General features: G+C 45.7%; 1 protein-coding gene across 1 annotated transcript; it reads right to left on the bottom strand.

The window, feature by feature from the left end:
* Positions 1-303: 303 nt before the first annotated feature.
* Positions 304-24,678, bottom strand: LOC107048224 (low-density lipoprotein receptor-related protein 2). Its single transcript, XM_015271303.1, has 10 exons — positions 24,098-24,678; positions 18,371-18,493; positions 17,989-18,120; positions 17,316-17,576; positions 6,155-16,661; positions 5,116-5,452; positions 4,794-5,031; positions 2,353-4,084; positions 2,182-2,278; positions 304-1,893 (listed from the first exon to the last, which is right to left on the bottom strand). Exons 1-10 carry the CDS (start codon positions 24,261-24,263, stop codon positions 1,627-1,629), a joined length of 13,860 nt encoding a protein of 4,619 aa, XP_015126789.1. The 5' UTR covers positions 24,264-24,678; the 3' UTR covers positions 304-1,626.
* Positions 24,679-25,297: the final 619 nt, after the last annotated feature.

Raw genomic sequence — 25,297 nt, 5'->3', positions numbered from 1 at the left:
ACTGTTTTGTGGAACAAGTTTTCGTAGTTGATATTGAAAATTTATTGTCGTAAATATTTTTGCATTGGAAGAATGAATGTTTTAAAGATTTTCGACATTTTAGAATTGTGTTTTTCCCCTCTGTGAACCATAGAATGATATAAAATGTCGGTTGCTTGTTCACAGATTATTTAGAATCTGTGTGCTTGGGATCATTGATAAGTAGAAAGCTTTCAGCAATTATGAAATTGTTCTTTTCCAACATGTAAAGCAAAATAATTTGAAAAATGATTTTATGGAATGATGCACATGCAGGTCGACAAATACTGTTCATTATATTTTCTTCAAATTTTATTGTTGGACGGTTTCAGTTTGATATTTGCACAATATATTAACAATTAGTTTCCTTACTGTTTCTCATTCTTGGCTAATTCGTTAATTTGAATTTTTTAATTACAGTAAATACTGATGGAAGATAATAGGAATAATTTGACTGTTAGGACCCGGTCCAGAGTCAATCGTTTCTTTTCACTTTTAGTGATCAACAAAGTATATATTTCCATTTATAAAAATTTCCTCGGTCTCTATAGTTATGAGGGCACAATAGTTTCATCAGAGCTTTGAAAATTATTGTCGAATCGAGATGGAGAGTTTAAATTCGGGGTGATCAACGTCACACTCTTACACCCAATACCTTGTTTCCTAATATAAAAATCTAGAGAAAATGAGAACTAGAATGTACAACCAACGTCGCTGAGGCCGACCAAACGATTCTGAGCGTTGACACTCGATAAGAAAACATTTATTCATATAATTCTTTTTTTCAACTTCATTTTTAACATCTACAATAATTAATAAGGTTTAATAGGACGTCTCAGAGAGGGGGAAAGATAGAAACATAGAAAAACAAACGTAATATTTCAAAATTTGACAAAAATTAAGCCAGTCCAGTCACCATAAAAACCAACTAAAAAACAGAAAATAACACGATGCGCACGAGATTTTGACCGCTGTTAATGGTCATAGCATCACCTCCTTCTGTCCTGATTCATTTATTTTTTCCCTAATTGAAGAAAATAATTCTCATCAAAATGTATAAATTTCTTGGTCCCACTTATTCCATTTTACATTTGCTTTTTCACTCAATATAGTTATAATTGTATACATAATATTTATATCAACTCCACTTCTAACAAGACAAAAATATATATATAGATATTTTTCTTCGTGCTATCACTATAATCCTTGGGTTCAGCAGCCTTCGAATATAAAGAAAAAAGAAAAAAAATGAGAAAAAAAATATATAGTGGAATGTGGTGGTTGCGCTTTTATGGTACACGGATAACATAAAAATTAATATTTTTCGTAGTCATAATATTTACAAAGACTTACAAAATCACACCTAATAAAAAATATAATGATGACACAATCATATCGTGCCTATCGTAGCTTGAGACGAAAAAGAAAAAAAAACACATTTATAATTAACATCTATATATATGTATATAAACCCAACAATCATTCGATGATGAATAACATAAGAGGAGCTGCCAATTTTTATTCTATCGAAAAGACTCACGCATCCAAGCTACAATAGGTGTGAACAAAAATCATCTACTGAATGACATTTTTTAAATTTATGGAGACCTAGCATTCGGATTTATCTTCCTCCACCAATTGCTGGGTATCCTTGCCTGAGTCAATAGGCGTGGGATCCAATTCACGCCGTTTTAGGTGCAACTGGGGTGGCTCTTTGTGTTGAATTGTCGATGGTTTCATCTCAGCTGGTACTTCGTATATTGAACTTGTCGTTCCATTCGTTGATTCTAAATTAACTGCGTCGTACATTGGATTACTGAAATCACGATTTTTCGTTCTTACGTCGCCGAGATTGTACTCAACGTCAAGGGGTTCCTGAAATAAATAAAATCCTGAATTTATGCGATGCATTGCTTTATCTATTGAGTTGATTTATTCACGCGCGAGAAAATTCATGTCCAGTAGAAACTATTTTATAGAAAAAATCAGATGAATTTCATCTTTTCAATAGAATTTTCTAGCGAATTCGGTAGATTTGTCCATGAAATTTTTTTCATTAATGTTTATATTTACAAAAATGTGTTTGATTCCACATTTTGATAAATATATCGCTAATGATCCAATCTATAACTGAAAATTCAACATTTTCAATGGTGAACTCACCATCCTTTCATGAGTTGGGCCCCCAAATTCAACATTGCTGCCTTGTCTGAAGGAAACGCTGTGAGCAGTCAACCCGCCGAGTCCCCCAGTTTTTCCGCTGCAAAAGAAACCAAAAACCACCATCAATCCCTGCAAAATCAACCCCGAAACCGCCCAAAAAAAAAAACTTACAAAGGTCGTTTTTTCAGAACAAGAAAAACAGCAGCAGCAGCGAATAGAATTAGCAAGCAAACGACAATGGGTATAACAATGGCAGCAGTAGAGCTGCTGGCCCTCGATGACCTGAGATTGACCTCGCAATGGTCCCCATGGAAGTCAATGCCGCAAAGACACTGCAGATCATTATTGTCATCCCTAGTGCAAATACCCCCATTTTCACAGGGGCATATCGTCGGCGATGGTTTGGGCCTTTCAACAGTGGCATCACATATTCTCTCACTGCTCTGAGGTAGTCGTAGACCAGCGGAGTCTGGGCACAGACACCTGTACCCCGAGGGTATGCCAACACACAGGTGCGAGCAGCTGTCACTCTTGCAAGGTGGTCGAAGAGTCGTATTATACCTCAAAGGATGATAAACTTTGACTCCTCCTGCAATCACAGGAGTCTTGGCGACATTCTCAACAACACCCCTTCCAAACTTGTCCTGCTTGAGCACCTCCCCAGTGTACTTGGTGGCCCAGTAAAGATTATTCTCAAAAACATCCAGCGATATCGGATGCTTGACTGAATCTCCCTTGATCACAACCTTTCTGTTCGATCCATCCGGTGAGATGGACTCAATGACATTCAGCTTACTATCCGCCCAGTAGACAGTATGATACATGGAGTAATCAATAGTCAAAGCCGAGGGTCTCCCCAGCTGCCTGGAGACCAGAGCAGTTCGTCTGCTTCCGTCCATCCAAGCGATCTCAATCTTGGGTTGAGCCCCAGCATCCGCCCACACTATTCTCCCCAACTCTGGATCCACCGCCAGGGCCACTGGATTTTCAAGTCCCATAGTGATCAGACTCCTGCGATACCTCAAATCCGATTTAGCAACCATTATTCTGCCAAACTGTCGTGCACCACTCGTGTCAACTTCGCCCCAATAGATATTATCCGATATCCAATCGACTGCGAGACTCACTGGCTCAGCCTCATTCTGGACATTCAAATCCTGTGCGTAACCAATTTTAGCCTGTCCCTCTTTGGCATTTATCATGTACGATCGTTTGATCGTGTTGTCGTGGGAATTTATCCAGTAAACGTACTCCATCTTTGGATCTATGTCGACGGATCGAATGCGTTTTTCGTTTGCAATAGCTGGTATTTCCTCTCGTTTGTGGAGGCTGTAGGCACGTATGTCTGGACCACTTGCGAAGAGCAGTTGTGCCCCTTCGTCGTTTGTTCGGCAAACGCCACTGTGATTGTCGACTAGTGTGAAACCCTCTATGCAGGAGCAGGAGAATCCTCCCTTGGTGTTTGTGCAGACTTGCGAGCAGTGGTGGGTGCCAGTTGTACACTCGTTTATGTCTTCGCAGTGTTTATTGTTGTCCGAGGATGTTATGTAGCCTGGGTAGCAGGCGCATATGTAACCGCCGTCGGTGACGTTCTGACAGTAGTGCGCGCAACCACCTTTGTTCACTGGATTGCAGGGCTTGTTGGGGTGGCAGCCTCGCTCGTCGGACTCGTCACCACAGTCGTCCGAGTTATCACAGATTTTCGTTCTCTCGATGCATTTCTTGTTCGCACACTGGTACTCGGTGATTGGATCGCAGGGGCGAATTCGCTTGGCGCACATTGTTAGATTATTCTCGTCTGAACCGTCGCCACAGTTGTCGATGCCATCGCACAATTGGTAGCGGGGGATGCAGCGGTGGTTGTTGCATTGGAATCTTCGGAGGATGTCGCAGGTGAAGTTGGCTGAAATAAGTGGGAGTGAATTTTAATTTCATGATGCCATTCGACACTGTTGTAAATTTTTGGCTGGGATCTTCGATACAGTCCTTGGGAATTTTTAGGAAGTGACAGTCTCACAGGAATTTCAGGAGTTTTGTCGTTATAACATACATTTAATTTGAATTTTTAATTTAGTTTAGACAGTGAGGCAAATCAAACGTCTTAAATCATCAATATCTCGTGACCAAATAGTGAGATTTGATCGAATCAAGTCACCTTTTAAAGAATAAAAAAATGTCTTCAGGATGAAGACAAAATGTTGAATTTTATCCTAAGAATCTCCAGTTATTAACGATTTTAAAAGTCCATTAACCCCTTCCCCCTGTTCTGGCCATGATATCTCAAATGGAATCTGGTTACACGTGAAATACTTGACATATCCCCAAATTTCTCTAGAATCTTCAAGAAAATCCTAGCATTTCCCAGGACTTTCCAAGAGTTTCCAGTCGATTCAACAATTTTCTATAGCTCTCCCCGATATTCCAGGCAATTACAAACTAAAAAACACGCCAATATAAAAATTGAACCCCAAATTAAGTTAACTCATCTAATTTATCACTTCGCTACCGATTTCTTTTGATAATTCTGCATTTAGCACTGATCAGAACTGTATAATCGTGAATGATCTTCACCTTCAACCCCTGAAATTGACTAATTAGTCCAAAATAATTACCACAAAGCGTGGGGCTCTCGTCGGACGCATCTCCGCAGTCATCGCTGCCGTCGCATCGATCGGACAGTGAGACGCAGAGATTATTGTCACACTGGAATCTCGATTGTGGACAATAGCGTCCATCAGGATATCTTGGTGGACATCCAATCTCGTCACTGGCATCACGACAATCCCTCGTCCCATCGCACCGCAAATAGGAAGCAATACAATGGCCACTGGCGCACTGATACGTATCATTCTGCAAAATATTGAATCCGTGTCAGAGCAGATCGGATCACCCGCATAGCATTTCCATACTCCATATACGGTGACTGTCACTCACCTGACATACAAAGGTGTTGCACTCGACCTCGTCGCTGTTATCCCCGCAATCATCCTCGTTATCGCATCGCCATCTTGACGCGATGCATTTGCCATTGGCACATCTGAATTCCGACTCTGAGCACGATCTGTACCTGCCCTTGCACACCACATCGCTCTCGTCGCTGCCGTCCCCGCAGTCATCTGCGAAGTCGCAGAGCCATTGTTTGGGGACGCAGCGATGATTCGAGCACTTGAATTCGGATTCAGAATCGCACACTGGACAGCTCTCTGGCAGTTCATCCGATTTGTCTCGACAGTCGTCTTTTCCATCGCAGAACAGCCACTTCGGTATGCACCTGTTGTTAGGAATACAAAATTAACTTAATTTTTTATATGTCGATTCAGTAAAAAAAGAACCATTTTCTGACGACTTCTGATCTGACGCAAACTGACGATTTTAGAAATCGTCACTAATTATTTCCTATCGTCATTTGTGGTGGAATAATTTTTTTGGTGATTTTCTGGCACTTAATTTCTAGAATTTTTTCAAAACTTGGGACGAGAGAGGGTGGGCTAAGATGGGGCTATGTGAGTATTCATTAAACTAAAAACCAGGAATGTAGATGTGATGAAATTTATCTCTATTTGGGACTGCAAGAAATTAACTGAAAAATCGTATCGAGGTGTTTGCATTATGTTTAACGAAATCCTATAATTAAGTTTCCACTATAGGTGAACAATCGTTTGAAATTTTTGATTTGACTAAACTCTTCATAAATGTTATCTCACGAACTAAGTGAGAGCTTTGCAATCATACGCATCCTTTAAATAACTTGAGTAGTCTGGCTGAGTCTCACAGACTTGAAAGAGACAATGAGCTCTGGTCTTTAACAAAATAATACTTTGAAGAAAAAATAATCGAGGGGTCTATCTAGATGGAATTCACCGTCCAAAGATTCTTTTCACCAAATGTGATAAGTAATAAACTCATGATCAGTGACGTGTAATTCACGTGTGAAATGACAGTGAATTGGCCAGTAATTGAGTTGCATCCCTACCTGTAGTTGGCGTGTCCTGGACAACGCTGCCACCCTCTCGTGCAATTCTTCTGACGACAGATGAAGGCAGGCTCGTCGCTGTCATCCCCACAGTCATCATCGAAATCGCACATCCACAGTTTCGGTATGCACTTGCCATTACTACAGCTGAACTCTGTATTCGGGTCGCACGTTCTATTGTGGCAAATAGCCGGGTCCTCATCGCTTCCATCCTTGCAATCAGCGTCGCCATCGCACTTCCACGACGCATGAATACACCTCCCACTGGCCTTACACTTGAATTCCAGCTCACCGCATTCGTGGGAGCAATTCGCTTCATCACTCTTGTCCCCACAATCGTCAGTTCCATCGCAAACTGTGACACTGGGTGTGCAGTTGCCATTCGCACATTGGAAGACACTAGCCCTGCAAACTCGTTTTGGACAGGATGTAGGCTCGTCGGAGCCGTCGGCGCAGTCCTTCTCGCCGTCGCACTTGTAGAACCAGGGGATGCATTTCTCCTCAGGTGCTCCACAGCGATGCTGACCAGCTGTGCAATTCGACAGGCAAGTCTTGTTGTCTTTATCGAGGAAGAACTGGTTAGGACAGGCGCATTGATAAGTCGTGACCCCCGGTTGTCCGTAGTTCTCGAGAAGATAAGAGGATCGAGGTGGGGCGATGAGACAGAGATGAGAGCATCCGCCGTTGTTATCGGTACAAGGATTGGTGTAAGGCAACTGCCTCAAGGGATGATACGCGTGAATGTCGTACGGACGATGCGTTGTGTTCCTCAAAACCCTCAAGTTACCCCCAGAGAACTTGTCAGCTCTGCTGATGGCCTTGAGGTTCCAATCTGTCCAGAAAATGTGATCATCAAAAACAGTTATCGCGAAGACATGGGGTACAGAGGCTCCAGAGAGGACGATCCTCCTGTTGTGACCATCGAGATCCGCGAATGCAATGTAATCGAGATGGGCGTCGGCCCAGAAGATCCTGTCAGTGAAGTAATCAATGGTCAATGCATTCGGCCAGGCAATGTCGTCAGCCCACGTGAGAATCCTCGTGAAATTGCTGCCGTCCATCCCCATCTTTCCGATGTACGCCTGCAGGTGCCAGGACGTGAAGTAAAGGTAACCAGTTCCTGGATGAACGACTATGGCACGAGGATCCGCGATCCCACTCTTCAGGGTCTTTCTGTTCGAGCCGTCGAGTTCGGCGACATCGAGGTGCTTCGCGTGTCTGTCCAACCAGTAGAGCTTTCTGCCCACCCAATCGATGGAGATTCCCTCCAGCCCGAGGCTGTCGTGTCGAATGATCGCTTGCTTCTCGCCACCTCCGATCGGCGCTCGGTAGATCGTCTTCGCGGTTACGTCGCAGAAGTACAACATTTGGGTCGTGTAGTCTGCGTCGAGGGCGACGACATTGATCAAGTCCTGGTGCATAACCGAGTACTTGGACGCGTCGATGGACATGTTTCTGACGTAGTACTTGTTCGTGAAGATGACCCAGGGCTCGATCTTGTCGCGACGCTTGCACGTGTGCTCGTCAGCAGCTCTCTCGTACCACCGCTCGTTGCATTTGCAGTAGAAGCCACCTGGAGTGTTCTCGCACTGCTGACTGCAGACCGACGGCGATTCTATGCACTCGTCGATGTCATCGCACGCTTTCCCGTCGTCCAGAAGCTTGTACCCAGGATTACATTCGCAGTGATAGCTCGTTGGTGTGTCAATGCACATTTGGCCACATTGATTCATCTCCACTCTAGCGCACTCGTCGATGTTACAGTGCGGTGGCTCGTCATCCTCGTCGGGACAATCGGGCTCTTTATTACAGACCAATTGTTGATTTATGCACATTCCACTCTTGCACCTGAAGTCCAGTGGATTGGGGCAAGTTGTGTTCTTGACCTTCGGCGCGCAGCCAGACTCGTCTGAAAAATCTCCGCAGTCGTCCTGTCCATCGCACTTGAACTGAGATTTGATGCACTTGAAGTTTTGGCAAGTGAACTCCTGAGGGGAGCAGGTTTTATACTGCGAGTTGCAGAATTTCCCCTCGTCACTGCCGTCCCCACAGTCATTGTCGTGATCGCACAGCCAGTTTTTGTTGAGACATCTGCCATTGTTGCATTGGAATTGATTTTCAGGACAGGGCGGAGCCGGTGGGCAGTGGTGGAGGGTGACATTCTCGTCGGCTCCATCCACGCAATCTGGATCGCCATCGCAAAGCCATTTCTTAGGGATGCATTGCGCTCTATTCCAGACTTTATTCGCATCGCAAGTGAACTCTGTTTCCTCGTCGCACTTTCTGTCGTTACACTGATGCCTCTCATCCTCGTCGGAATTATCCAGACAGTCGTTGTCACCATCGCAGATGTAGATTCTTGGAATGCAGTTGCCATTGTCGCAGGTGAATAAATCTCCAAAGCAAGTGCGTCCTTCTGACTGACAGTAGCCAGGCGGCTCGTCACTGCCGTCCAAACAGTCGTCATCGCCGTCGCAGTACCACGTGGCGGGGATGCACCTGTGATTGGGACACCTGAAGCTGTTCTGAGGGCACGTCCTCTGGGCGCAGTTAATGGGGTCTTCGTCGCTGTTGTCCCCGCAGTCGTTATCACCGTCGCAAAGCCAGTATGGCTCCACGCAGATGTTCGTTGTCTTGCACTGCAGGTAATTAGGATGACAAGTGTTATTTCTCGGGCATCGCTCATGTGTCTCGTCAGACGTGACGTTATCCTTGCAATCGTTGACACCATTGCACACTTGAGACTGAGGGATGCAGCGGTAGTTGGCGCAGGTGAACTCCCCAGGTGCACATGGGGGGTAAACACAGCCCTCCTCGTCACTTCCATCCCGACAGTCATTCTCGTGATCACACTTCCACGTCTTGAAGATGCACCTCCCATTGTTACACCTGAATTCATTCGGACTGCACGAGTGATGCGAGCAGTACTGTTTGTCCTCGTCAGTGCCATCCCCACAGTCGTCGTCTCCATCGCAAGCCCACATGCGTGAAATGCATCTGCCGTTTCTACAGGCGAATTTACTGCCGTCACAGGTGACATTCTTTGGTACACACATTCTTTCCTCGTTGACGAGTCTGCTGTTGTCGTCACACTTGCATTCGGCTCTTCCGTTCGGCCCTGGGTGACAGGACTGTGAGCAGCCGCCGTTGTTGATGAGACAGGGGTTGACACTGCACTGTTGTTTACCAACGGAGAAGATGTGGAGATCTCGGGGGGAGTCCTCCAGACGTTTAACCATCTCAACTTTGTTGGAGCCCGTGTATTTCTCCGCTCGATAGACCCCTCGCAGCTGGAGATCGGTCCAGTAAATGTGCTCTCTGAAGACCGTTATGGCGAAGGGATAGATCGTCGCGCTCACCAGGACTTCGCGGTTCTTTCCATTCAAATCAGAACGCTCGATCTTCTCTCTGACTGCGTCAGTCCAGTAGAGCATTTGGTCGTCGTAGTCGATCGCCAGACCACTCGGCTGGGACAAATCCTTATCGATGATGGTTTTCTTCAATGACCCTGCCATTGTCGTTCGGAATATCTTCCCAGATGTTCCGAAGCGTCCCCAGTCGGTGTAGTACAGCGATCCGTTGCAGGGGTCAACGACTATTGCTCTTGGCCGATCCACTCGGGCGATCATAACTAGATCGGTACCGTCGATGTTCATCGCGTAGATGCTGTTATTCGTGGAGTCCGTCCAGTAGACTTTCTTCTGCGTCCAGTCGTAGGAGATCCCTTCCGGGTTGATACCCTTGCTGATTATACTGTGGATGTCCGTTGATGATGGATTCTCCGAGGAGATCCAAGCTATTTGGGCCCAGGGTCTGATCTGAGTAAACAGGATCTTCTTGTCCTGATAATCGAAGTCTATTCCCACGACGTTTGTCAGATTGCCTATCGGGTTGAACGGAACGTTCGTTGATCTGGGGTCCAAATTGATACCTCGGATTTCCGTTCTGGTGGCAAACACCAGGTATTCGTCCACAGTCTCACACTTCTTCCGGTCATCCCCGAGTTTTCCAGTTGCGCAGTCGCATTTTGGGTCAGCCTCAGCTGGATAAGCAAAGCAAAGCTGATCACAGCCACCGTTTGGCGTACGTGAGCAAGGGTTGGAATTATCCTGAGGCTGACTGCTGACGTCGAAGATCGAGATATCCCTGAGTTTCGGTAGATTAGTGCGCACCTGAGTTGGCAGGTGGATGTCTCCAGGTTGTTTGGTGGCTTTGAAGACAGTCTGGAGATTGCGGTCCACCCAGTAGACGTCGGGCCCGAAGATGGCGACACCCATCGGGTTCGGGAGATTCCTTCGAATGACTTGTTGATTCTTCCCAGACCAGGAGACTCTCTGGATCATGTCCAGTTTCGAGTCCACCCAGTAGACATCGTGAGTCACTGGGTCGATTGTTATATCCCTAGGGGTACTGACCCCTGAAATGATTATTGGAGACCAATTGCTGCCATCCAGATTACATTTACCTATTTTCGGATATTGGCCGTAGTCGATCCAATAGAGGATTCTCTTGATGGGATTGACAGCCAGTTCTCGCGGTGCATCTATCGTCGTCTTGACGATGACTTTTCGGTTGCTACCGTCGAGTCTGGACACTTCGACGTAATTGTCATGTGGGAAGACATTGGAGAAGTACAAGTTCCCAGCGATCCAGTCGATAGTCAGCCCTCTGATGCCATTCGATCCGATTCCGTTCTTGATGACTGGGGTCAGCTCAGTGCCATTGGGACGAATCCTGAAGATTCCGTTCCAAACGCCTCTGTTGAACTCCACCCAGTAGATCCAGTTGCCGGCGGTATAAACATCAATGTGAAGGATGTGATGGCCAGGTCCTGCAATTGGCACCATCGCTTCTTTGGCGTCAGTCATGCTGTAGCCTCTGGCCACATCCAACTGTGTCACAACTGCGAAGGTACTGAACGCCTCGCATTTGGATCCTCCATTCATCTTGTATCCCATACTGCAGGCGCAGACTTTGGTGCCTCCGTTCGCAGGCAGACACAGCTGGTCACAGCCTCCGTTGTTCACCAGACAAGGATGAGAACCGTCGACGCGTTTCTTGTAGATGACGAGAGTCTTCAGAGTCGATTCATTGTCAAGAAGGGTCACAGGGTTGTTCCCACTGGGGAGATCCACCCTCTCGATTTTATCGTAAGTCGGATCCATGAAGTATAACTTCGACTCGTGAACAGCGAGGGCTTTTGGCAGAGCTATGTTATTGGTATTCGTCAGTATAACTTGAACATTCTGACCATCAGTCGTCATTGACTTCACGTAAGCTGGAAATTGCGAGCTGAAGTAGATTCTCTTGCTGGGAATGTCGATGGTGATGGCTTCTAGCTTGTAAGTGTCATTGATCAGGATGAGAGAGTTGGTGCCATCCATGTTAATTCTCCCAATTTTCTCGGGAACCCCATATCCACCCTCGTCGATCCAGAATACATGGCCCTCGAGTGGATCAACACACATTGCCTTTGGTTTAGCAACAGAAGTGGGGGTTCCGTCGTTGGCCAGCACAATTGTCCTGTATCGGGGCTCGCCGTCGATCTTGATGGCTTCGATGTTAGATGCAAACTTGTTACCAACGAACAAGTTCCTTCCCAACCAGTCGAACGCCATCGTCGAGGGAGATCCCACGATACCGGAGTCTCCAGTTGGATTGGGAAACTGCGTTTTGTTCCCACCAATGTACGGAATCGTGTAAATCGTGCCATTCTCATCGTCACCGTCCTTCGTCTGCAGCCAATAAATGACCCTGTCCTTTCTATCGTAATCGATGAGAGTGCCACCATCCACCCCAACGACAGGTGTTATGTACCCGGTCTTACTGTCCCCTGGGGTCAACGAAATGTCAACAATCTGGGATCCACGAAGCATCATTATGTACGGGACGTCTTCCTCGATGCATCTGCCATCGGACAGTGATTTGAAACCGATGAGGCACTTGCAGGTGTAGCCTACGGGAGCACTTGGGGAGAGAAGACAGAGATGCTGGCAGTTGGCACTGCTGCATGGACTAGTGTACATCGGCTGAAGCACCGGATGATGAACGTGGATCGACAAAGGTTGAGAGATCAGATGAGACACTACGGTTTGATTGGTCCCCTTGAACTTGTGAGCTGATAGAACACGATTGAGTTGCCTATCCGTCCAGTACATAGTGTCCTCGAAGAGGGTTAAAGAGTGAGGATGAAGGAGGTAGTGAGAACTGGCGAGGACCTGGATCCTCTGAGAGCCATCGTACTTGCAGGTGTCAATGAAGTCTAGTTTACTGTCAGCGAAGTAAACTCGTTTGTTAGCGATATCCAGCGCCAGTCCATTTGGCCAGTAGATCTTGGTACTGATGATGGTGGATCTGTTAGTGCCGTCCATTCCTATCCGCTCGATACGAGGGTTCTCCCCCCAATCCGTCCAGAACAGCCACTTCGAATCCGGACTGGGATCCAGGCACATCCCCCTGGGCTGCGTGATGTTCTCCTTCACGAGGACCATTCTGTACTCCCCGGTCTCCCTAACAACTTCAATCGTATTCAATTTAGAATCCAACCAGTAGAGATTCTTGCCGATCCAGTCGTAAGCGAGTCCCTCCACCAGGTCCAGTCCCGTGGAAACCACGTCCTGGGGATCTCCTCCCTTCTCCAATCGCGAGATCTTCTTCAGTTTCATGTCAGACCAGAAGATCGTGCCACTGTGCATATTGCTGGCAGTCGCAACGACGTTTTCAACGTTTATCGGTACCCTCTCCAAAGCCTGCTCTTGCAGATCAGCGACCAGGATTGTGTGTCTATTCGAGATGATCAAGAACGCAGCCGAGTGGTTGAATGCCTTGCAAGTGTGATTGTCGTTCTCCAATCTGTATCCGTCGATGCAGCTGCAGGCGTAGCTTCCCTTGGTGTTCGTGCACGTTTGAGAGCACAACCCTGGAGGATCGCACTCGTCCCTATCACGACAGTTATACCCATCCTTATCGAGTTCCTCACCCATAGGACACGTGCACTCAGCCCCAACTGGTGTCTGAATGCAGCCATTGCTGCAGAGTCCTCCCTGATGGCTGCACTCCGTCAAATCGCAACCCCAGCCCTCGTCCGCGCCGTTCGGACAGTCTGGCTTTCCGTCGCAGACGTTCGTCTGGTTAACGCACTTTCCAGTCACTCCAGGACAGGCCCACTGGTTCGAGTCGCACTTGAACGGCGGTGGCGCGCAGGCGTGGACCAGAGGGTCCTCGTCGGAGCCGTCCCCGCAGTCGTCATTCCCGTCACAAATGTACGTTTTGCCCACACAGCTCTGATTGACTGGGTTGACACACTTGAAGTAGCCAACAGGACACTCGTCTGGCCTCTGGCCGCAGGACTCCGGCTCGTCTGACTTGTCGTTGCAATCTGGAGTTCTGTCGCAGTACCAGCTCTTGGGGATGCACAACCCCGAGCCCACGCACTGGAACTGCTTCTCCGGGTTGCACTGATCCGGAGCCAATGATGGACATCCCACCTCATCACTCCCGTCATTGCAGTCCGACAAACCGTCACACTTGTAAGACTCCAGAACACACATCTTTCGGTCTGCACAAGTGAACTGCGTACTGAGGCACGTGACCGGGGGACAATCCATCTCGTCTTGCTTATCGAAGCAATCATTATCCCCGTCGCACACCCAAGACTGGGGGATACAGTGTCCCGACCTGGGACAAGTGAACTGGAAGTACGAACAAGTTTTCGCTGCGCAGAATGCCCCCTCGTCAGAGCTGTCGCCACAGTCATTCTCCGAGTCACACTTCCACGATGCTGGGATGCAACGATTATTGTCACACGTGAATTGGCTTGCACTGCAGGTGACATTGGGGCAATTGGCCTCATCGCTGTAATCACCGCAGTCATTCTCCGAGTCACACTTGAAGCTCTCGGGGATGCATCTGCCAGATTTACATTGGAACTTGTCAGTTGCACACGTTGGTTTCGTGCAGTTTTGCATTTCGTCGCTGTTGTCGAGGCAGTCGTCATCACCGTCGCAGACCCAGGAGTGTGGGACACACCTCTGATTGGCGCAGGTGAAGTCCCAAGGATTGGGACAGGCTTGAACGGGGGGCTCGGCTTTGGGGTCTGATGTGCAGGTTCTCTCGTTCGGCATCAATCGCTCGCCGTAGGGGCAGCCACATACTCTAGTGAGTTGAGGGAGCCCAATGTACCTGCTCGTGGTGTTCTGGGGGATACCGAAGCAGAGCTTCTCACAGCCACCGTTGTTCACAGAGCAAGGATGATCAGATGGCTTCTGAATCTCCCTGCTGAATACTTTGACTCCGTACAATCTATTCGTCGCTGGTTCCCTCACGAGAATAGCCTCCTGCTGGCCGGTCTCCTTGTGCAACCGAATTATCGCATCCAGTCTCCAGTCAGTGATGTACATCCACTGTTCGTGAATGGCGATGGAGAACGGATGTCTTATCAGCCTCGGACTGATGGTCTTCACATCGCCTCCGTCTAGATTCGAATGCTGTACGTGATCCAACAGTGCATCACACCAGTACAATCTGTCTTTGGTGAAGTCAATAGCGAGACCATTCGGCCATCCCAGAGTCAAATTCTTGAAGACCACGAGATTGGAACCATCAGCATGCGCCCGACTGATGTTCGCAGGGCGATCCCACTCGGAGAAGAATATATACCCGTGATTAGGGTGGATGACGATGGCCCTCGGCCTCTTCAAATTCTTCAGCAACGTTCTCCTGTACGTGACATTCCCGGTACTCAAGACATTGAGCGTCCCTTTCCTGGAGTCGATGTAGTACAAGTTCTTCGCCGCCCAGTCGACAGCCAGGCCCTCGACCCCCTCGTTCTGGCTGGCCAGAACGATCTCTCTGCCAGTCCCATTCTGATGGACCCTGTAGATAACGTCCTGCAGGACATCGCTGTAGTAGATGTACTGCTCGTGTGCGTCGTAATCGAGCCCCACGAATCTGGCTCGTCTGGACACAACCGGAAGTATGGCATCACTGAACCCCTCCATCACAGGATCTAGCACCCTTCCTTTGATGAATCGTTGTTGAGAGTACATCAAGAACTCCTGGACCAAATTACAATTCCTGAGATCACTGGACAATCGCCAGCCGATGTTACAAGCACACCTGTACCCGAGACCACTCTCTCTTCCCCCAGCAGCAGTGACAATGCACATGTGCTGGCATCCGCCATTATTATTCCCACAAGGATTCTTGATGTTTCCCGTTGCTTGAACGAGCGGATGAAGGGCTTTGATGGCCTTGGCGTCCCGCACCTTGAAGATGGTGTTGATATTCGCGTCACCCATGTTCTTATCAGTGCTCATAACGGCTTGTTTGGTGCTGTCAGTCCAGTAAACCTGATTCTCAAAAACCGTGAGCCTCGTGGGAGCAGGCACCTGCGCCCCCCTCAGCACCATGACCCTCTTGCCCCCCTTGTAATCAGCTGTTTCGATGTAATCGAGGAGTGAGTCACACCAGTAGATCCTCTTGGCAATCATGTCGACAGCGACACCGGACACTTTATAAGCAGCCTCAGATACTATCGGGAATGCATTTGTCCCATCCATATTGGCGCGAAGGACTTGTTTATTGTCAGCGATGAACATGATTCCAACGGTGGGATCGAGGGCGATGTCCGCGGGGCTCGTGAGGTTCGATCCCAGGACGATTCCGTGGTAACGCCCGTCCAACTCGAACACGTCGATCTTCTGGACGATTGAGTCCACCACGTATAACTTTCTGCCGATGAAATCAACGGCTATTGCCACTGGGGCCCATGACCCAGCCGGGGCTATGTCCACTTGATCGATCACCGAGTCACCTGGTGCCAGTGGTTGTGAATGAACTTTTCGCGTTTTAACGTCACTCCAGAACAGCAAATTCTCGGAGAATAGGTAGTCAACACCACTTGCACCAGTCGTGTTAGCCACGAGGGTTCGGTTACTGCTGTTGGCGTACATGCGCCAGAGGGCGCGATCCTGGGCGAGTAAGAGTTCAACAGCTGGCCAATGCTGATTGTTCTGGGCACGACACTTGTTACGACCGATTAGATTGTACCCAGGGGCACACTTGCAGATGTAGGAACCCTCGGTGTTCTCGCAGAGCTGCTCGCAGTAGCCCCATTCGTTGCACTCGTTTCTGTCGATGCAGATGCCGGAGTCGTTGGCGAGCATGAATCCCTCGGGGCACTCGCAGGCACCACCGGTGAGGGAGGCGCGACAGGTGTGGGAGCATCGCAAGGAGGGACAGGCCTCCTTGGAGCACGCTGCCACCTCGTCTGCCTCGTCAGCACAGTCGGCTTTTGTGTCGCACACTTGGGATCGCTCGATGCAGAGGGGTTTGCCGTCTAAACCACCCTTTGGGCACATGAATTTGTTGTCCGGGCATACGGTCACTTTGCAGGACTTCTCGTCTGAACCGTCGGGACAGTCTTTGTGGCCGTCGCAGTGGAAACCCACTGGGATACACAGCGCATTCGCGCATCGGAATTGCTCGTTTGTGCACGGGGGGAAACCTGGAACATTATTTCTTGGTTTATGGATTTGAGAGGTTCAGACGTCAGCCCCCCTCGTATATTACGTCGCAAAATCCCTCGTTACGATGAGTTTTTTGGTGAATAACAAAAATGAGGCAAAGGATTAGGTGAACAGATAAATCTTTTATGCGAAGCTTTTTGAACATTTCGTAATTTATTAAATTGTTGCCATCACAGCATTTGGAAATTTCTCTTTGTGAATTTTTGAGGTAGTTTGAAGAACTGGGGAAAGCTGTTTTTTTTTCTTGAGGGAAGGGGACGAGAACAAAATTACATTTGCGATTTCCTCGATTAAACGTGGTTAAAAAATATGGCAAATATTGAGAAAAGTTGATTGCACTGGCTTCAGAGAAGTGAAGTAAAGGAGTTTATTGTCATATATGGGCTGTTATGGACTTTATTTAAGTCCCATATAACTTATAGCCTGTTTTATTTCTTAACGATCAACTCAGGTTGATGGATTAAAATTTCCATCAACGTAAAGATGACTCTGTCTACAATTTGAGAGAAATTCAAAGTTTTCAGGTCTTGCGAGTCTTGATAAACATCTCTATGACTCATTTGTCATGATGAATTCTTGTTTATTTTGGCTGAATGATGTTTGGGTGATTAATAACGACAGTCATAACTCACTGCAATGCTCCTCGTCACTGTTGTCGCCACAGTCGTCGCGATGATTGCACCTTGCACTTTGCTCAACACATCGCTGTGTCGAATTACACCTGAATTGATCCAATCTACAGGCGGGTTTCACATTCATTGGGCATTCCTCCTCATCCTTTTCATTTCTGCAATCCAAGTAACCGTCGCATTTCTTCTCTTTCGGAATACAAACTTCATTGGTTGCTAGGCCTCCGTTGCATTTGAAATCGTCTATCTGACATTTTCTGTATACTGAAGAATGGAGAATAATCATTACTATTGATTTTAATTTATTGTTGTATTTGTTGGATTCAGACAAGTTGTCGATCAGCAACATCGATATGCTACTCTGTCACATGTCCTTGTATCTCTCGACATGTCACATAAATCTAACGATTGAGAAGAAAAAATTCGCGTGATATCTCACCATGGGAATTTTATTATTCCGAGTGACCTTGGCATTGACCAAGTGAACGAGACACGATTGATGTGTGTCTAGCGAATGTGAACATATTATTCTTTTTTTTTTCTCATCGTGTCTCACTCTATCTTGATCACCCCATTTCCGTTCGATGAATATGTGAAATAAGTGATACCGACAATGAAAGAAGACTTAATGTCACAGTGCACTCAAGTTCTGTGGAAAATTCAAAGCATTACTCACTGCATCCTGCCTCGTCCGTTCCATCGACACAATCCACCTTCATGTCGCATCTTTGGTGTTGGGGTATGCAGTATGTTTTGTTGAAAATATATTGACTGCAGGATAATTGGCCCGCCTCGCACTCAGGTGGTGCTGAAAAATAATAACGACTGAGAGAGTGAAACCTAAAAATACAAATGCCACCTTCTCCCTGTATCAACAAATAAACTCGTGAACTATTTTCTATAACCGGAAGTGGAATCACTCTCGCATGCCGGAAATAATCAAACTCCTCGGGCTAGAATTTCGATGTTTCCTCATCCGGCGGTAGAACAATCAACATCATCATTATATTTTGATAATAAACATAATATGCATAGTAATGTTGAATAATTCAACTTACGACACGACTGCCTTTCGTCCTCGCCATTCTCGCAGTCCTTCTGATAGTTGCATACCGCAAGTTGCTGTATGCACTTTCCGTCTGAACACCTGAACATTCCCGTTCCACAGTCAGCTCCATCGTCTATTAAAGAATGACAAGAGAAGAGATTTCATGAAAAAGAAAAATGAAGAAATAACGATCGAAGAGCAGAGTCGTGATAGGTGAAAGGGTCATCAGTGCTTTCAATACGAGACCCTTTCACATTCTACATTTTTATCCATTTAAAAAAATTGTTAAAGATTCGAGACTAATGTATAAAATCCGCCCCCTCGAGCCGATTTCATCGCAATTAATTTTCGAAACATCCTCCGAACATGTTTTTAATTACCCCACTCCATAAATCAAGTTTAACATTTTTCCGATGAAAAATATAAACTGAAACTGGGTGAAAATTTTTCTTAATAGCCACCGTTAAAATGAGGATAAACTATTAGATTTACTGGAGCAGAAGAGATCGACGATCTCCGTTGATTTGTGTCAGTGAATGTTGCATCACACGAGTAACAATCTGAATTCCTCGGTGAAAACATGGGTATACATGGCACACGAAGGGCCTGTGCACTCAGTCTATTCGCCTTTCGCATCCCAATAGCCGGAGGGGCATTGAAGCATAGGTGAACGAGGCCCCAAGTAAATTTTATTTGATGCATTGAATGTTTAATGCACCAGAGTGAGACCTTTGAAAGTAAGACGATGAGTCTGAGATTCCCCTGTGTGTGACGTTGTTGCCGGCGGGTGAGGTGAGGGAGGGGTTTATATTCTCAAAGATTCCGAGTGAGAGAACGAGAGAAAAAGCAAGACATCGAAAGAAGGGGGAACAGAGAGGAAAATATACGGCATTAAGCGTAGAGATGAGATAGAGTGAGGTTGACTATGCCTATTCGATGCTACGTCTTCCGAAGTGCAGTAACAGAGCGGTTTGTACTCTCGTGTTGGGGCTCTCGTGCCAGGCAGCTCGGCTGCACAGCCTGGTACCGCGAGGCCTCGTGGTAAGGTCTGTACTACTGGGAGGGAGTGAAAAGAACGGCCACAAACTATTCCCAACAGCCACAACAGTATTCCAGAACCCCATGCACACAAATGTCTTCTGCCTTCGCAACTTTGGTATATTTTATATTCCATTAATGAATACTATTCACGGTATACTCGTGACAGAGGGTAAATAGACAGGCATTATCAATTATGTACATTGTCATTATTTCACAATGAGAAGTGAAATAGATATTGAATTTGTTTGAAATCTAGATCACGGTGGAGCAAATAGAATAATTCGATTAATGTCACGAGACACTCAGCGATCATCTTCATTTCTTTCGATACTGTATTACATTTCACACATTGGTATGGATATGTACGTGTATTATTACACTGTGAGAGTATGTCAATTGTCCCCTCTTTGGTATATCGAGTACACTGGCCACGGAATTGATTCAATGACCTCGATGTTACGAATAATTTGATTCAACGAATAATTCGATGGTACAGTGGCATAATTGACTCGTTGAATTTAGCCTTTCGAGAAAATAAAATATTCTTAATGTCACGATGATAAAGATAAAGGAACAATTGTAGTTGAGAGGTGAAAACCCCACGAGAGAAGAGACTGAAGGAGGAAAAAAGATGAATGGAGTCAACAGGTGAAAGGAAAAGAATATATTATCCGCGCGCACACAATGTGTTATGCCTTGTCAATGGGAGGAAGTGGCCAGTGTGTCCGTTCTTGCGTCCGGGCGTTAACTGCTATTGAATTTATACTCTTTTATCGTAAATTCCAGATAATCGCAGACTGGGAATGAAATTCTGAGAGGTATTAGCTTGTACCAATTCGAATATGTTGAAAATTAAGGAGACTTGCAACGCCACGTTGCGGCTAACAGGTATAAATGACACGAGTGGATTTACCAACTGGAATGAGAGAAGAAAGGTCAACGACATTTGGTGTGCCAGCGACAAAACTCGTACACCAAATTCGTCGTCGAGACATTGCAAAAGACACGTTTGATCCAACGTGTCAGCAATTCTAGGCCTTTTTTTTTTTCGTTACAACTCCTGGATTGTGCAAAGTAATTCCTTTATTTCAAGAAAGGTAAATAATTATGATGCCGCTTAATGAGGGTATGAAAATCCAATAATGGAAAAAGTAATTATCCTGTCCTTAATAGAGCTTCCAGGTATATGGACAGAGAGATGAACGATTGTGCTGGCTATTTGAAAGAGTCATTCTGAGTGGAAGTGTCTTCCAGTTCTCTATATCGACTCCGAGATACGAGAATTGTCGTGCAATTGCTGTCGTATTCCCCTTCCCCCGCCCTCTTCCCCGTTTGGCTAGGCTTTTTTTTTCACGTGGGAAAACTTTAGCTTTCACCTGTGTGGAGCGCCGAGAATAGAAGAGCCGGCGCTTCTTCAGTGCAAGGTACATTCAACAGGTATATTATATACACGACTACCCAGCTGGTTGAAAAACTTCTCCCATCTTTCACGAATTCATCCTTGATTGTGCACGCCGTTGGCATACACTTTGCATGTCTGAATAATTCAAAGTAAGAATTATTAACCAATTATCACTTGTATCGTGACACTGAAGGTTATCGTTGCTCATCATATTTTGATAAACTGTGGTATTTCTACTTGAATGAAAAAAGAGTTTACGACGAATGCTCTTGACTCATAGAAAGTTCGTTGACGGCATGAGAAAAAGTATTTTCTCCCGAAAATTCCCACGAAGAGGGAAATTCTTTTTCCAAAGCCACAAGTAGCGCACGCCTAGAGCAGTGGAAAAAATCGTTTGTGTGTCAGGTGTAGTTTCGAGTGTTTTTTTTTTGTGTCTCTCGCGTGGGCGATTCATCTTGTCCAGTCATAATCTACAAGTCTCGTTTTGCCGAATGATCACGTCAGATTTCGCCTCATCCTAGACATCAATACCACCTACGTATTCTTACGGAACAAGGATGAAACAACTTCTCGGTCAAAATCTATCTGTGTATACGTAAGAAAGGTGTACAGAGGGGGGAAAAAAAGAGGCAAAGCAACGCGATCGGGACGGGACCATTGGAGCCAGGGTCCCGCTATCCGCTCGGCCGCTAGTCCGAGGTCGATGAACTGAGAGAGGCCTGGTCCGTCTACCTCTACCAACAGTGCCCCTGCTTATACCAGCACAGACCGTCAACCTGGAGAGCGCTATCTCCAGGGAGACACAGTACACAACTCCCCCGTTCATTTCCTTTTTTTCCCTTTAATTCACCCGCAGCCCGACAAACGCCAATTACTCTATTTTTATTCTCAACCGATTGAGATTAAAAGTTAACCATCTAACGGTTATTTTTCGATAAACATATCCCCCGGAGTTTTCCAGTCGCTTCGAGGGCAAGAATCCAACGACATACATTAGTAGAGTTTGAGCGCTGGGTTTTTTCGATATTATTCCAAGTACTTGAAAGTACATGATATGCCCAGTGCGGTATACCACGTGGAACGACGCCTGAATAAAAAATCGAATAGCGGCACCACTCGTGACACCCTTGTCCCTCCATCCCCCCTGCTACCTTGAAAACCTTCGCAAGACGCTTTTGCGATCGTAAAACCTCACCATTGCCTCTCCGGAATCCCAAAGAAACTCATTTGAACGTTGTGTACGTTAAGAATAAAACGTTTCTCTTATCCATCACGACTCAAGGATAAGCTCGGCTGTAACAATAAAGAAAACTTGAACATGGATGAAGGGAAGCACGATCGTCGACTGGTGAAGGTGTTAACAAAAAAACAATAGGAAAACGATAATTCTCTTCGAATATCGGGTAATCAAGCCGAACGTGAGTTAATGCGAGAATTGGGTGAATTGTGCCCCCCTCCCCGCCCCACCCCACCCCTGTGGAATATACCCCACCGGGCAACAAAGGAATGCAAGATAAATAAATGGTAACATTGTGATTCCACAGAGAACGAGGGAAAAAAAAGGTGGTGAAACCTTTAGAGTCATGACTGGTGTTGTTCGTCTATAGGTCAGTGGGTTCGTAAGAGGGATTTTTATTTATTTCTTGATGCACGTGTTCACGCGTACGTGATACCTAGGTGGACACATCACCAGGTATTTCTCGGTAAACATCAGCCTTTTCCAGTTGTGCAGATTGCTACCGAAGAAATTTAAAAATGTGTGAATGAGGACGAGCGCAATGCAAAAAGAGAAATGAATATTAATCAATTGAAAATGAGTGTCAGGTTCTAGCTGTTGATTAGACACAGCACCAGGTATTTCTCGGTAAACATCAGCCTCTTCCAGTTGTAGAGACTGTTACCGAAGAAATTAAAAAATGTGCAAATGAGAACGAGATCAATGCAAAATGAGAGATGAATATTAATTAATTAAAAATGAGTATCAGGTTCCAGCAATTGATTGGGTCATTGCATTGCACTCGGGCGTGTCATGGTCACGCAGCCTGATGATAAAGTTCATGCAATTTAGATGGCCTTCGTAATCTTGGCCTCTTCATGACGTCTGTCACTATTCTCACCACATTTTTCCCTTTTGTTTCGACTACACAATCATCGTGATAATCGCTCAAATGTTCAACAAAAATTCATGTAGATTTAGTAAACACGAGAATGCAACGAAACATTATCATTTGTCCCTGAAGATACATCGTCGATATATTCATACGGTATCTCCTTCTCGCTCCTTAAATCCATGAGACGAATGTAAACACTGAGTGCCATGAAAAGAAGATACAAAGAAAGGAGGATAAAAAATGAACTGATAAAAATGTTTCGGTCATGCGCCACTGAGACATACGATAGAGATTTGTACAAGACGCATATGTACGAGACAATATTTGCCTCGAGCTTTTTGATTCATCCAACGAAAAGAGAAGCCCCTCGTCTTCATGTCTATGAATCAAATCGCAGTGGAAATATTGATTCAAATGGAGTCGATAAAATACCTGTCCCTCCTTCATGTGCCCATCCACTATCTCCCCCCTGAATCAGGGATGACAGAGGAATCGGGTGTCTGTTAATAACACAAAGCCAGCGGAGGGCTCAAAGACCGATATTATGCAGCCAATCAACCGTTAAAATGTGGTAAAGATAAAGAGAGTAAGACGCTTTTGACTATGATCCCAAAAGGTGAATCCATGTGCCGGCAGCGTATATCAACGCACGCGTGAAGGCACGAAGGATCTTCGAGGCAGGCCCCCTTGATGAGAAACCGGTTTTTACCTCGAGTGAGACGAAGAAACATAACGCTCTCGTATAAGACTATTACGATATTTTGAGATATAGTCAGGTTTTACCTTGGACTCCACCGTGCCCCTCACCTCAAATCTCTTCCCCATCAACTCGCCCTCTTTGGAGAAATAGCCAGTTTTTCCCCCGTATTTTCCTCCTCCCAAAAGCCGGATTTTTCGTGTTTCATGGGAAAAAACTTTCCAAGAGAGAAGAACAACGTGGCAACAACATGACAGAAATAATTAAACAATTCCCATACATTTATACATTAAGAGTTGAGTTTCCTTGACAGAATCATCAGTACAATAAACATTTAATGACCCAATCCCTCAGGCATTTAAAGTTCGTAAATTTCAGAATCGAAGAGTCAACATTACTTCTGTAATATATTTATCTTCGTTTACGTATGATTTTATGATGATTTAATTCAACGAGGATAACTGTATAAATTAACATTAAATTTACCAATGCCCTTGATGGCCCCGATGACACTCGTTTGTAAAAGCACTAAACTAACAAGTGCTATAAACAATTGTTGATACGTTCTATTGCGTCGATATTGTCCAGCTCTGCGGCTTTGAAAATCAAGGAGACCGGAAGCGAGGCCCGGCAGCATCTCGGCCACCGGCATCGCGCGCTCCGGTTCACAAAAAATATATATTTCACGGTAAAAATTGAGCACAGTTTTAACATAGAACACAATCCATCCACTGTAGGCACTAATGGTATCGTTTTATATTTTATTTTACAAACAAACTTTCGATTGAATGAGTGAATTTCAAACAGATACTCGGTTGTTTTTAATTACACTGTATCTCTTGCTTCTGACGCGAAGAATTTTCTTTTTGCGGGGTTTACACACTGATCGGGCCGCCGAAATAACAATTCGAGTGGTGGAGAAAAAAGGTAAAATTGAATCGGATGGTAATAGAACGAAAATCACAACACAAATTGACGTGAAGGGAGGGGGTGACACAGGCATACACCAATGTTTATTAATGTTGATTCTCCTCAATCCATGGCCAGTGCGCGCGTTATTAACCCGGTCGCGGTCACCAGGCGACTGGCACAGTGGCGCGTACTCAGCGCCCACCGAACGTCGGATCTTCAACAAGTCGCAACGACATCCCCGCAGCAAAGCCGGTGTTTCTTCTTTCCTCCGATCCCTTACCCTCCCTCGTAAGATCCCCACCAGAAACCTCAGGGTATACTGTACCTTGTCCCACTCGGTGAGGAGTTTTTGTCCCTCAGCCCTAAGACGCATTTTTCTAACTTTCGTTTCTGTTGCGTTTTTACGTCTCAAGTTATTGAACATTCGATGGCTATTGAGATAGCAGAAACGTAGGGTGACCAGACCAATAGATGGTTGGGGACAATTTTAGGTCCGTCAAGAGATCAAAAATTGATAGAACGCCTGAATACGCCAACACGGTGGAAAATTTTTGGGATTGACGCGGGCAATTCAGACGAAAATTTTTATCATGTTTAGTTTCCATTGAAAATTCAGGAAATGTCGTCATTGAAAAATGAAATATTTCATTCATTGTCTGTTCGAGTGATCTGACATTTAATAAAATACTTGATTTTTCAGAAAATTGAAAATTCGTGTCATTTTGTCTCTGAATATTCATGTTCCATCGAAAATTCTATCAAACTGTGAAATTT

This window comes from Diachasma alloeum, unplaced genomic scaffold (genome assembly GCF_001412515.2).
Source record: "Diachasma alloeum isolate Michigan unplaced genomic scaffold, Dall2.0 Dall_scaffold_00176, whole genome shotgun sequence".
Classification (NCBI taxonomy): Eukaryota; Metazoa; Arthropoda; class Insecta; order Hymenoptera; family Braconidae; genus Diachasma; species Diachasma alloeum.
This window is presented reverse-complemented; position numbering and strand designations above follow the sequence as displayed.

What these genes read in the sequence shown, in the direction of transcription:
- LOC107048224 (XM_015271303.1), bottom strand. Translation starts at nt 24,263, where the DNA reads ATGCCGGTGGCCGAGATGCTGCCGGGCCTCGCTTCCGGTCTCCTTGAT. An exon ending in GTTCTGAAAAAACGACCTTT is followed by an intron (nt 2,279 to 2,352) that starts GTAAGTTTTTTT and finishes TTTCTTTTGCAG; the next exon opens with CGGAAAAACTGGGGGACTCG. An exon ending in GCCCAACTCATGAAAGGATG is followed by an intron (nt 1,894 to 2,181) that starts GTGAGTTCACCA and finishes TATTTATTTCAG; the next exon opens with GAACCCCTTGACGTTGAGTA.